Source organism: Mesoplodon mirus (assembly GCF_964341445.2).
Source record: "Mesoplodon mirus genome assembly, chromosome: 14".
In the NCBI taxonomy this organism is placed as follows: domain Eukaryota; kingdom Metazoa; phylum Chordata; class Mammalia; order Artiodactyla; family Ziphiidae; genus Mesoplodon; species Mesoplodon mirus.
This window is the reverse complement of record NC_138990.1, coordinates 70,373,601-70,388,536: the sequence shown is the minus strand read 5'-3', so window position 1 is coordinate 70,388,536 and position 14,936 is coordinate 70,373,601. Positions and strand designations below refer to the sequence as shown.

General features: G+C 34.2%; 1 protein-coding gene across 4 annotated transcripts in view; it reads left to right on the top strand.

Annotated features, from left to right (window-relative positions):
• The window catches only part of RTN4 (reticulon 4), a 67,032-nt gene that overhangs the window by 32,937 nt on the left and 19,159 nt on the right, over nt 1-14,936 (top strand). The window contains exon 1 of one of the 4 annotated variants that reach the window (XM_082641853.1): nt 1,394-1,520. The exons of the other annotated variants lie outside the window; for them this stretch is intronic. Coding sequence (XP_082497979.1) covers nt 1,487-1,520 — 34 coding nt within the window. The 5' untranslated portion in view covers nt 1,394-1,486. Of the gene's footprint in view, nt 1-1,393; nt 1,521-14,936 lie in introns of those variants that run through there. 4 annotated transcript variants of the gene reach the window in all.

Sequence of the window (14,936 nt, the reverse complement as noted above, 5' to 3'; positions counted from 1 at the left end):
TTCAGCTATGATATGACTTGGTGACAACTGTTCTCAAATATCACATTATACAAGGGTTCAGTGAATAAAGTTTAAAGTTAAATATTAACTTCTGAGCTGAGAATACTAGACTCTCTTTAAAAATTGCTTTGCTTTATTTATGTTTGGAGTTAAGAGAGGCAGAGAGGAAAAGAACTGAGTTCTGGATATTCAGGCCACTTCTGATTTGAAGAATTTTGCAGGGTTTTGCAGCCCACACAGTTCTACAGCAAGTTCCAAAAATTATCATACCTATTTCAGTGTAGCTATAATAGTCTTCTGAAGTATGTAGTTTCATACATAGGCTCCATATCTTATAATGCTTCAGCATATCTCACATTTAAAAATATTTTCGCTGATTTGTCATTGTATGTTGCCTTTTCTGCTAAGTCAAATGGTAATATCAGTTAAAACAGTTGTGAGACGTTAGTAAAGATGTAATATTCTGCACTGGAACGAATGCCAGTTTTATAAAGTTGAACAAAAATTTCGGAAATTTCTTATATAGATTTGTTTTTGTTTTATCAATAAAATTTTAGTTTGGTCTTACGTCACTTTCCCAAAGCAAATGTGGTATAATTAGTACATGAATATTTCTCCTCAAGCAAAGAGTCTATTAATAGTACCTGCAGTGGTGTCTAATAGATATTTATTGAAAGATCGATTTGGAGCAGGTGGTAATTAAGAATAAGTATATATTTGCAAGTCTCTGGATTTCTGTAGTTGCAAAAGAAGGAAAAGATAGCATTACCTTAGAAATACGAGATTGCTGAAATTAAGTAAAAACGTTTTTCTATTTAAGTAACATATTCAGTAAACATTAATAATTTGACTTTGTGATTCTCCTGTCACACCCTCATAAGGGTGCAAAATGCTGATAATTTAAGAGAAAGTAAGAAGAGACTCGCATTTCCCAGGCTTGAAATTTAAGCTGTTACCCTTCTTTGGATCAGTCCATTTTTATCTTATCAGGTAACCATTGATTTTAAAGTTTTAAATGAAGCTGGAAACCAGCAGCATAATTATCAAAAAATAAATAAATAAAAATAAAAATAAGATTTAAAAAAACTGTATATGGCTTTAAGTGCATTTCAAATATATTCAGTGGTTTACTCTGCCAGAAGAACAACCCTCTTTCTTTTCTTTTGGTGGCCTGCCCCTCCCCCTGCAAAAGTAGCTCCATTTGGTGTGAGCAACAAGCAAAAGACTAGAACAATAAACAGATAGAGGAAGGCGGTAGTGCCTGAGTATTAGTAGCCTAGTTACAGATTGCACTGCGTCAGACTGCTCCACACCCAGAAGGCGTCAGGTGACTTCAGTCCTGCTGCAGTTGTGCAGCAGAGGAGACTGCAGATACGGTTGAGGAAACGGATATTTCATGTCTCAGGGGGTAGATTTTTGCAGTTACAGCTTTTCTGTTGGTATGCATAATTGATAATTGCATCTGTAGGGCAGATCGTGACAAGAGATGGACGGTCAGAAGAAAAATTGGAAGGACAAGGGTATATCTGCTTTTTAATCTTTTATTCATTTTTTAATGTGACCAGTAATATATATTTCTATGAATAAGCTTTGCAATTTAGATATATTTTGGATTGAAAATGAAGCCTATGAAGGGTTTAAGAGTAAAGGATTAAAACAGCTATTTCAAATGTGTTTTTGCAGTTCGTTATGTATGAGAAAATGACACGCTGTTCTGTTTCACTGGCATTTGATTTAGTCTTTGCAGTCCTATCGTTGATTAGGTTCTATTATTTAATCTTGCATGTTGTGAACAATATAGTTTTAACATAATTTCATTTGGTCACTTTGGTGTGATAAATCTACATAGCCATGTTTGTATTCCATAATGACATATTTTCTGTGACTATGTATTTTTTTTTTTTTTAATTTGACTTGGTGATAGTTGAAATTCTATCCAAAGGTTTGTAGGTAGCAAGATCCTGTGTTTGCAGTAAGCCTGTTTTCTTCTTTGGAAATATTATTGAACCTTTAAAGTTATTACCAGTCACCTTTTAATTAGATTATAATTTTGTATATCTTAAAATGGTTAAAATGTATACACAGTAGTTTTAAATGTGCGTCCATATTTAAGTCACTAACCTTTGTCCTTGTAATAACCAATCAGTGATCTTGATCCCCTTTCCTCCCCCTTGAAAGCCCAGATCCTTTCAAGTCTCAGTGGATTGGGGTTGTGTAAGAATTTAAGCTTGTAAGTGTAATGAATATTTTTAAAGTATTTTATTATGTAGATGGTTAAATGTGCCATTTTAAGAAAAAGGGAAGGTGGGTGGGCTGTGTATCTGACCTTGTAATAAATTGTCTTAAAAATTATTAGAGCTATTTTTTTAACATCTTTATTGGAGTATAATTGCTTTACAATGGTGTGTTAGTTTCTGCTTTATAACAAATTGAATCAGTTATACATATACATATGTTCCCATATTAGAGCTATTTTTAAGTAGTCCAATTAGACATTCCACACAAGCAATTTGTTTTTCTGGCCACATTCAAGTTTTATAATTAAAAAAAAATTATTTCTATAGCAGAATTGTTAGCAGGATTGGTGATAATGTTTCTAAAAGCAATATGTGGAGCTAATTACAGGAACCTTTACAACATCCTTTTAAAAATTGGTTCAATAAAGTATTGTGGGGAAAAGGTGAGCTTAAGATTGAGTTCATATTGAGACATTGGAAAGATTTTACAGTTAACACTTAACAGAATATAATATAGCTTTGGATTTTTACCTTTATGGTTTCTTTACATGTGAATTTAATGAACAGAAGGATTTTTATTTCTTCATCCTTCTGACCATTAGCATTACAAAGGGAAAGTAAATTGCTATATTAGTTTTTGATAAGTAAAACTGATAGTAGTGATAACAATACAGTAAATCCAGACTTTAAAAATAAGTGAAAAGTCACATCAGGGCCTACTCAGCAACTATTAAGGCTCTGTATTAATAATTTGAGTCTTAGACCATTTAACAGCATCTTAAGTTCTTTATTTGCTAAACTAATTTAGGAATATTTTGAGATTAGAGAAATTAAGATCCAGTATAGTCCATATTATTATACCAGACATTTATTTTGATTATTTTTAGGTACTAAGTATAAAATCAAATTTACTCTTGAATGTCTGTCTCTGGGGAGCTTCATTTTGAATGTAAGTGGAATGGCCTGATATTTTTTTAGTGTTTGGCTTTTTTGCTTGGGAAGACTAACTTTACCTATTGTTCTGATTCATTGCTTAAGTTATATTTTAGTGTTTATCAGCAGCTAATTTTAACGTTGCAGATTAGAGGTTATGATTTAAATGGAAATCCGTGAGAAGCTGAAACTGCCATGGAGTGAGTTTTTCCTCATTTTATGAAAAGTGTGGCGATAGAGGAAAGAATCTAAGCTTTCTAGGTATATTAAAAAGTAAACTTAAGCCCATATATTATTCTACTCTTTTGCCACCCTTGTTCCCTCCTTAAGTCCCATGGTTGAAACACATCCAGTTGGTACATCTGATTATGGTAACATGTAAGGGTATAAAGAAGTGAGAGATACTCTGATTCCGTGTTTTAAAGAGTTTGGTTTTTTTGGTTTGTTTTTTTTTTTTTTAGCTTATTAACTAGTATTTAAGACATTTATCTTGCAGGCTAAGACCAAAATTAATAATTTATATTTTATACATTTTTCATCTTGGATTTTCTATTGTTCTTAGCGGGATACTTACAACAAATGAAATCTATGAAGTACTTGATTATTGGGGTTAAAATGGAAAGCGTTGATTAAGACAGTCAAAAGATTTTCAAGAGCTTAAAATAGAAGGAATTGGGTAGGTTTGGGGGTTTGGGTGGGGTGGGAGAATGATTTAACCACTAAACAAGGTGTAATTTAGACAGTGAATAGAGCTTTCTGGGTAGAAGAGAATATTTATAGGATAGTAGTTGAAAGATAAGATTGGTATAAGTAGAGGATGTAGAAGACTTGTAAGATCTAGGTCAGGTTTCCTCAAACTTCCCTGAAGAGGAGAATCACCTAGTGCTTCTTTATTTTTATATGATTCCTGTGACCCTATTCAGATCTACCAAATCAGAATTTATAGGGGAAAGGCATGGCAATATATTAAGCACCTTGACAAAGGGTTATGTTAATATTAGGCAAATGTAGGAAACACCAACCTAGGTTTTAAAGTTTCTGTTCTCGTATGTTTTGATTTTGGCCAGAGTGAGAATCTTACCGTTTTTGGTCTTCAGTTTCCTCTTCTGCATGATTTCTAGTGTTCCAATTTTGATGTTCTCTGGTTTTATGAAAAGATACCCTGGGTCAGATTGCAGAAGACATTGACTTTTGGATTTTATCGTAAAGGAAATAAAGAGCCTTTGGATGTTTTAAAGTAGGGACTGGTAAAATGACAGCAGTTTTGAAAGACTGTTTTGGATGCTATATAAGATAAATTGGAGAAGAACTTAGAGGCAGAACAGGATGACTGTATTTGTGCCCAGATGTGCCTGAACTTGGCCTGAAGTAGGAATGAAAAGGAGGTGACAGGTTTGAGAAACTTAGAAAGGAATACTTGATATTTGACATAGATTTGTGGGACTAGGGTGAGGGAGGGACTCAAAGGACAACATGAAATTTCAGTCAGAGTGCAACCTTGGCAATGCTAGTGCTTTAGTGTCAGTAGAAATAGAGCTAAAGTAGGTAGAAAGGATGCAAAGTTCTGTTTTGGAAACTTCATATTTGAAGCTCAGAGAAGTGACAGGCTTAATGATGAATGCAGAATTGGGAATTGAATGCAAAGTGAGACAGATGTATACTGTGAGGATATTTGCATAAAAAGAACAAGATTAAGGAAGGAGAGCCTAAAACCTATATTGTGGGGACATGCAGCACAAGGAGGGATCAGGAAGTTATAGTCGGAGCAGTAAAAGCAGCAGGTTAGGGCTGGTTTCCCTGAAATTAGGGAGGGAGAGATTTTTCGAGAGGGAATGGATGGTTAAATACTAGAGAGAAGCCATTTAATGTGAAGATTGAGAAATGATTGTGGACCCTGTTGAATTTTAGGAAAATGTACAACACTACCCATCATTAGTAGTGTTTTGGGGATTTGGCAGTTAACATACTGTAGGTGACCTTTGAGAGCAGTTTGTGTAGGATGGGGACAGAAATGTTTCTAGCATTAAAATTCAGTTTGATTATATGGCAAGACAAACACTGACTTTGGACCATTTCTGGAGCATACTTCTTGCAGAGGTTCTTGTAGGGCTCCCTTATCTTTACTTTTGCTAAGTCACTTTCATTTTCTTTCAAAGCTTAAGGTTACTGAGTATATGGGTAAAGGTGTACGCTCATGCTGACATTCAGGTAGAGAGGAGAAGGGGTCTTGGCTGCTTGAAATAAATACCCCTGAGAATCCCCCCCCCAAAAAAAATCCTGAGAAGGGAACTTGGGTGTTAGTCAATTGCGAGACCTATTGATTGGAGGAAGCCTCCTGCTTTTCAGTTCTAAACTTAGTTGAAACCCAGCGTTTAGTCATTTCATTAGATATTTCTTCTAGGTCTTGGTTTAGTAGTGCAACACTGTGTGTGTGTATGTATGTGTGTATGTTGTAGAAGGTCTGAGGAAGAATAAAACTATCACTTCACAGAGTGGTTTTGGTGTGTATTTCTAACGGTGTGTGTATGTGTTGGGGTTACGTATGGTACATTTTGTTCTATAATCATTTTTCTCACACTAAATGGGGAAATACCTTTCATTTAGAAATATTCTACATTGTTTTACTGGGTGTAGTATTCTAAGTATGTACTGTTAATCCCTTATAGTTAAATATTCAAGTTATTCCTAAATTTTTGCAAACATGAAGAATGCTAAAATGAATATAATTGAATATAAATTATTGCTCTTATTCATAATTATTTCCAAATTGCTGGGTTATAGTATTTAGGCTTTTGGTTCATGTTGCAGAACTTCCCTTCAGAAAGATACAAATTATTTTGAGTAATGTATAGGAGTGTCTGTCCTGAAACCTTGGCAAAGATTAAGTACTACATATGCATTTCTGATGGTTTTAACTCTTTCTAAGATAGCTATTTTGTCAGTTTTAAGTAAATTACTTGATGAGAACCAGGTTTAAATTGAAAAAGAGTAAATTTGTAATTTTTTTCTCCTATATATGGTTTAAAGCCTTGCATGGATAAGTAGTGGGAGCAATGGAAATATCTTCTCAGTTTTCTTTATTTACCCAAATCTAGTACTCTTAATTCCTCAGAACTTCTAACTGGTTTTTCCACTAAATCCTATATGTTAAGCCAAATTAATCTTCCTAAAGTATGGCTCTAATCATAGCACTTAAGGGGTTTTCCTTTACTTTTCAAATTAAGTTCGTACTATCCTGGACTTTTAAGAGGCATTCCATGGTCTAGTCCTAGCCTTTATAATCCCATCTCCCATTACTCTGTCTCCGGCCACGCTGATGGACTTGCTTCCTAAACATGCCTGTTCTTTGCATTTGCTTGTGTTTTTCTCTCTGTCTAAAATCCCCCTTCCCATTTCATTTTGCCCAAGTCTTGTCAAAAGCCCAATCCTTCCTGAAGTATTCACCTGAAGTATTCACAGGTGGAGGGAATCCAGTATTCCTCAGAACTCCTATCTCTTGGTTTTTCATTTTGTGCCTTCTGTTACAGTTATATATCTATATCTGTATATATTACAGTTATATATAACTAATATATATGTATATAATACATGCAATAATGTAATATATATATAATAAAAAATATATTATATATATATATATATAAATAAATATTGGCTTTTTTTTCTAGTCTGTAAATTCCTTGAAGGCAGAAGAAACAGTGGTGGCCTTATCACTGGGTCTCCTCATTGACTCCGCACAGCTTTTCAACAAAGTGACAGGATGAGAACTTTGATGTTCAGGCAGGTTTACTCCTGGCCTTGAGTCTTATACATCCATCCTTGGGAATTTTTTAAAATGTTTTTTCAAATGGGAGAAATAAAAAGGATCCCCTACCTTACCCCTTTTTAAAGGAGCAATTAATTAACTTAAGCAACTTTTGTAAATCCAGGATTTTTATATCATACCCACAGGCAAGACATCTTAATAGTCACTTATTCTTGTTTTATGGGTAAGGAAACCAAGAAAACTAAAGAGATTAAATTATTTGTTCAGGACTAGACAGCTAGTGGCATAGGGTCATTATCATGGATAATGCTCATTTATGTCACTGGATGTGTATTTATGTGTGTATAATGTATATCTATTTAAATCTGCCTCATTGCTTTCAAACTTTTTAATCCAATCACCTTTTAGGCATTTATGTAAGGTATTGCTAGACACTAAAATACTGTTTGTCTCTCCTCGATACCACGATCTTATATTTATTCTATGTAGCTCAAAGCAATTTAAGATTAAAAAATTATTAAATGTTAATGATACTTCTGCAAGTCTATTGTTAAGAGTTGGCAATTGAGACAGATTTAGGAATTACTACTCTCAGATTACAAATTTGCCAAAATTCTGATTTTCCATAAGAATAGCTGTTGCTAGTGTATAGTTGTTGTATATACTCATTTGTGTATTTTTTCCACTTAAATAATCTAAAATTAAAATAGATTATTCTGGTCAGTGATGTGAATACTTTACCTTATTTCATTATCTGTACTATTAGCTATTTATTCATTGAGCATTTATACTGAGTGTGTGCCATAGGTGTGTAAGGTTATAGAAGTATAACTATAACTAGTTTACCTACTAGTGAAGTTGATTCTCTTTTTAAACTAGTAATTTGCTCAGACTTTTCCCCCTATTCCAGTTTATTAAGCTTTTCAGGTTTATAGAGTTATGGAACAGTATGTTTTCCATTTAGTTTTTATTAGTAGAAAACAGGATTTTGGCAGCAATTTGCTATTTTTAAGGTTTTGTGCCTATTTCTTGTAATGTGTGTATGCCAACAAGAAGTAAAGTTGGAAGTGGGAAGTTAGAATTATTTTCTGCTGTATTTTTTGTCATCTTCTAATAAAGCTGGAAATGGAATGTGGGATTAAAGGAAGTGTTGAAAACAACATGAACTAATTAATTAAATAAATTGTGGTGGTGGTTATTGAACCTCACTGTTTTCTGTCTCAGAGGAATTTGGATTTTCCTAAGAAGGCAGCAACAATCATAGGTAGTTTTACCTTCCTTCAGTATATTAAGACATTTTCTACTTGAGGATACTTAATCTAAGGGAAACAAGCACTTAAAGTAAGCTCAAATTTCATGGCAAATAACGGAGGGAAAAAGATTTGGTTAAGACTTTATCTTGAAACATAAAACCAACAGTTATGAAAATAAGTTTTAGTTTATTTTTAACAAAGTTTAGGTTGTAATCACAGCTGTGCATAAGTCTTAGAATGAACAGAGATGAATCAAGTTTTTGGGCTTTTTGGTGTGTATTTTTTACTACAAAATTGTTTGGTAGTACAACATGATATTTTTGTGGTTGAATTTTCAGTGGATCACATGTAATGTCCTTTTACAAAAATGTTCAAGGGTTTTTTTTGTTTGTTTGTTTGTTTGTTTTTTTGTTTTTTTTGCGGTACGCGGGCCTCTCACTGTTGGGGCCTCTCCCATTGCGGAGCACAGGCTCCGGACACGCAGGCTCAGCGGCCATGGCTCACGGGCCCAGCCGCTCCGCGGCATATGGGATCTTCCCAGACCGGGGCACAAACCCGTGTCCCCTGCATCGGCAGGCGGACTCTCAACCACTGCGCCACCAGGGAAGCCCTCAAGGGTTTTAATGACTTTCCTCGTGGCTTCTCAATCTTTTGAGGTCAGATATTCTGTTCTGAAGTGCCTATTGGACTGTCAATCTCTTTTGGAGTAATTCTCCAACATCACTCAAAACATTAACCATACAAAATGCTACATTATTAGGAAGATCTGCAGTTTTGTGTTGTGGTTGATTTGTGTTGTCTTATCTATTAATATCTATCTATCTATAGCTATTTACAGTTTTAATTTATTATTTTCAGAGGGACAATTTAGATGGCTTCTAGGAACCACGATTTGCAATTTGAACAGAACATGATTTACTCCTATTACTGAATCTATGTTCCTGGAATTTACTGGTCTGTGTATATAACTCTGCTCATGGTGTTAGTTAATTACTTCTCTCTTCTCAATTATTTAAATTGGGGTTGAAACACTATTTGGAATCCTCAAGTAGGGTAAAAAGCAAACTTGAGTACTGATAAATTCCTTTAAATACAAAATATGTGGTATGATGGAAAGAGTGAGACCTTCACAGTCAGACGTAATTTCAATCAGTAACCCTGCACAATTTATTTAATAATACTTCTAAGCCTCGGTTGCCTTATGTATAAAGTGCAGATAATAAACACTTTATAGAGTTGTTGTGATTAGTGATAATGTATATAAAGTACTTGCACAGTTCCTTGCTCAGAATAGGGGATTACTAAATTCTTATAGAAAGGGCAAATATAGAATTTATAGTAGTTTTATGTAAAATGTTTCTTCCTTAGGTGTGTGGTTGTTGAAATGGACAACATACTGTAAAGTTGTCAGAAATAAGACAGGGAAGCTTTAGTGATGAAAGAGACAAGGACCTGAAATTGTATCTTTTAAAAACTCTAGCTACAGGATGAGGAGAGATGGCCAAGAGAGATGCTGGTTTGCCAGGTATTTGGTTGAGATACTTTGTAGCAATACTAGGTATCCTTCAACCTGAAACTTGCTAACTGAAACCAAGTTAGCAGTGCTTTCAGAGAAAGTTGAACTCACCTTTTAAAAAATCAGAGCTTAGTTAAGCATCGTATTTAATATTTGATTGCCCTGCTTCACTTTATCTCTTCAGACATTACTTTTATTTAGTGTGTTTAATTCATCAAGCATTTCCATGTGTGAAATCTCCTTTCATTTTCAACTAACTTGTTAGGTGGCTATCATTTTTCTAATTTTACATGATGGTAACTAGAAGGAAGAAATAGGACTCAAGCTCCTCTTACCGTGTTTGCTGAAAGAGTTAAGCTCCCGCTCTGCACAGATATTTTTGTGGACCTTCACCTGTCATTTTTTAGCCAAGTGAATGGTTATTATATGGAGATAAGATGCTTACTATGTGGTAATAAATGATCAACTCTGAATTCTAGTCACTTTTCCTGGCAATTGGGAAGAATTTGATTTAAGGATTGTGATTTCTAATAAATACATATTTATTAATATAAAGACCATGGTTATGAAAAATAACAACTGAAAATTTAGTATCATTCTAATATTCATATATTTATTTATTAACTTCCTTTTTAACTGCCTTTCTCCCTTTCTCATTCTTCACCTGACTTTATTAAAGAGAACTTAATATTTGCTTTTGCTTAGGAAGTAGGCATTTTACTGCTAGCTGTTCCTTGTTCTCCCAGTATTTTGGGGACCACCTAGTTCAATGTTTTTTTCCACCCAGACAAAAGATTTAAAAACTGAAACCTGACTTCAGGCTGTTCAAGAAAGAGCTATAGTAAGAATTTGATTTGAGGCAAAACGTAATTGGATGGCTCCTGCATGTAAGGCTGGCACTATTTTTAGCTATGACAGATGACAGTTTATGATTACCAGATGTAGGCAACTCGTCTTACTCTGCATTGGGCCAGAAGTGTTTCTTTTGAATAAGAGATGATAGTGTACTGAATTATTTTAAATTAAAATTTTAGTTTGATAAATTGCTACTGCTTAAAGCACTATCAAAATAAAGATTTTTCACATTTTCATTTGGAAAACAAAAGTGGGGAAGCACTGCAGGGAATAAATCACTTTTTTCTAAGTGACAAAAATTTGTTTAAATTGATCAAAATTATTTAATAATCCATAAGCATCCTCCATTGTTGTAAGAGGAAAAAGCACTGTTAGATTAATTTCAGATCTTTAAAAGGATATTTCCTGAACATTTTATTTAAGAATAAAGTTTACGTCACAGTAGATTGCCTTGCATGATTAACACTTCATTCTGCAGTGTAGAAGGAAACTTCAGGAACCATGAAGGTTTAAATTTTCCTTGTACGAGCCCTTTGTCTTAATTTTGGTTTCTCAAGAATAAAGAGGCCATTGAACTCTTCCTTCATAAACAGAACTAACAAAGTGATTACAGAGGAATCCAAAGTTAGCATTTTAGTGACCCTATAGTCTTATTTAAAGATGTCCTTTATTTTAATTTGAAAATATTACAGTCTTTAATTATTCTTAGGAATAGAAACATTTTAATCTGACCACTATTCAGACAGTGCAGCAAATATTAATGAAGCAGGTAATGAGAATATAAAGATGAAATGCATTTAGCAGCCCTTCAGGGTCTAGTAAGGAGAGACAAGCCTGTAAAACAATATTTACTGTTTTATAAATTATCTGAAAACATTGCTATTTGTTACTTAATAAGTGTGGATATCTGATGGTAGTTTAAATAAAACAAATGTTAAATCCAAAGCACAGAAACATTTTTTGAATAATTAGGATTAGTGCATGCTTTAAACTGGCATTAAGTGTGCATTCATTATAATCAATTAGTAATATTTATTGAAGGTTTAGTTGGTTCAGGCTTTGTGCTCAGCTCTGGAGATGTGGTAGGTAGTAAGATAAAATGCTGTCTTCTGGAGCTTACAACCTAGCAGAGAAACATGTTTAAAATGAGTTTTTTTTTTTTTTAAATTAAGTGTACATACAACTCATTGACTTTTAGTATATTTATGGAATTGTGCAGCCATCACTATCATTTAATTTCAGAACATTTTCATCCCCCCCCCACCAATAAAAAATCTTAAACCCATCATCAGTCACTCGCCATCTCTCCTCCTCCCAGTTACCGGCAACCACAAATCTACTTTCTGCCTCTGTAGAACTGCCTATTCTAGACACTTCATGTAAACAGAACCATACAACTGTGTAACCTTTTGTGTTTGCCTTCTTTAACTTAGCATAATATTTTCAAGGCTCATCCATGCTGCAGCATGTTATCAGTACTTCATTCCTTTTTATTGCCCAATAATATTCCATTGTATGAATATTTTGTTTATTCATTAGTTGATGGACATTTGGGTTGTTTCCTCTTTGGGTTATTATGAATAATGCTGCTGTGAACATTTGTGTACATAGATTTTTTTCTAATCTTTTGGGTGGAAATTCCTAGGTGTGGAATTGCTGGGTCATATGGTAACTCTCTGTTTAACTTTCTGAGGAATTGCCAAACAGTTTTTCACGGTGGCTGAATTTTACATTCCCATCAGCAATGTAAGAGGATTCCAATCATCATCACTCTTACCAACATTTGTCATTGTCCATCTTTTTTATTTTAGCCATCCTAGTGTGTCTGAAGTGGTATCTGATTGTGGTTTTGGTTTGCATTTCTCTAATGACGATGTGACCATCTTTTCATTGCTTACTGGCGATTTGTATGTATTCTTCGGAGAAATTAATATTCAAATCCTTTGCCCATTTTTAATTGGTTTGTCTTTTTATTGTTGTTGTAAGAAGTTTTTTTAATATATTCTGAATACAAGTCTTTTATCAGATATTTAATTTGTAAATATTTTCTCCCATTCTGTGGTTGAATTTTCACCTTGATAGTGTCCTTTAAAGCACAAAAGTTTTTAATTTATTGAGGTCAATTTATCTGTTTTTTTTTTAACTGCTTCTGCTGTTGGTGACATATGTAAGAAACCATTGCCTAATCCAAAATCATGAAGATTTATACCTATTTTTTTCTCCTAAGTTTTGTACTTTAAACTCGTTAGGTCTTTAATCCATTTTAAGTTAATTTTTGTATATGGTGTAATGTATGGATGCAACTTCAGTCTTTTGCAGTTAGATATCCAGTTGTCCCAGCACCATTTGTTGAAAAAACTATTCTTTTCCCCATTGAATGTCTTGGCATCCTTGTCAAAATCAGTTGACCATAATGTAAATGTAATTTCTGGACTCTTCATTTTATTCCATAATCTAACTGTCCATCCTTCTGCAGCTACCAAACTGATTACTGTAGCTTTGTTGGAAGTTTTGAAAAGGGGAAGTGTGAATTCTCCAACTTTGTTGTTTTTCAGAATTGTTTTTGGCTACTCTGGATCTCTTGCATTTCTATAGGAATTCTGCAACTGGTATGTCAGTTTTTGCTAAAAGGCAGCTAGGATTTTGATAGAGATTGCTCTGTAGATCAATTACCATTTTAATAATAATGCCTTTTAATCTATAAACATGGGATGTCTTTCCATTTATTTGTCTTCTTTAATTTCTTTCAACAATATTTTGTAGTTTCTGATATTTTGTAGTTTTCAGTTTCTGAGTCACTCTTTTTAAATTCTTTTTGATGCTATTGTAAATGGAATTTTCTTAATCCATTTTCAGACCGTTTGTTGCTAGTATAGAAATACAATTGATTTTTGTATATTGATTTTTTTTCTTTTTTTTTTTTATCCTACAACCTTTCTGGACTTGTTCATTAGTTCTAGTAGCTTTTTGGTGGATTTCTTAGGATTTTCCACCTATAACATCATGTTATTTGCAAATAGAGATTGTTGAATTTCTTCCTTTACAATCTGCATATCTTTTAATTTTTTTTCTTGACTAATTGCCCTGCCTCCATACCCCCAGGACAGTGTTGAATAGAAGTTGAAAGAGGGGATATCCTACCTTAGTTCTTGGCCTTAGTGGGTGGGAACGCTTTCAGTCTTTCACCATTAAGTATGATGTTAGCTGTGGGTTTTTTGTAGATAACCTTTATCAGCTTGAGGACATTCCTTCCATTCCTATTCCTACTTTGTCAGGTGTTTTTATAATGAAAGGGTCTTGGATTTTGTCAGATGCTTCTTCTGTGTCTAGTTGTGATGGTCAAGTGGGGTTTCGTCCTTGATTCTTTTAATATGGTTATTATTGATTGGTTTTCATACATTGAACCAACCTTGTATCCCTGTGATAAATACCACTTGACCATGGTGTATAATCCTTTTTATGTGTTGCTAGATTCAGATTGCTAGTACTTTGTTGAGGATTATTTTGTCTGTATTCATAAGGAATCTTGGTCTGTAGTTTTCTTTTCTTGTGATGTCTGCCTGTTATTGAGCAAACATCTAAATTAACTAATGGATATAAATTTCTTGATGGATATTAGAAGCAATAGTATTTCAATATATTTCTCAGAAAGGTTTTTTTTTTTTTTTTTTTTTGGCGCTGTGCGGGCCTCTCACTGTTGTGGCCTCTTCAGTTGCGGAGCGCAGGCTCCGGATGCGCAGGCTCAGCGGCCATGGCTCACGGGCCCAGCCGCTCCGCCGCATGTGGGATCTTCCCGGATCGGGGCACAAACCCATGTCCCCTGCATCGGCAGGTGGACTCTCAACCACTGCACCACCAGGGAAGCCCTCAGAAAGGGTTTTAATAAAACTTTGTGACTCCCTCCATTGAGAATCAACAATCCTGGATAAACTTAATCTTCCGAAGTTTTTTCATTTAAACCAATTTAAGGAATCTGAGACCTGAAATATTTGTGAGTGTCAATTAAGGTGGCTAGAAACTAATATTTTTTCATCCTTACAGCTTCACTAGCAATTTCTTAAATTCCTTTACAAAAAAAGATTGAAATCCTTCTATACTTTGCACAATGACTGTGATAACAGTATAGATTGCCTCTCAGACCTTCCTATTCTAGGAAATATTACTTTTGTCTTACATGTGCCTATTGGTACGTAGTTGTCCTGTCTCTCTTGACTCTTTTAACCTTTGTTCCTCCTCTGTGCTTTAAGCCTCCACCAGGGCATCCCTGGGGCTTATTTCCACAAGACTCATGGTATCTGCTTTGAGAACTCTTGTATAGCTATTTACGTATTTTCATACAATATGTATCGACTTGCATACAAGATTTTCAGAGCTCT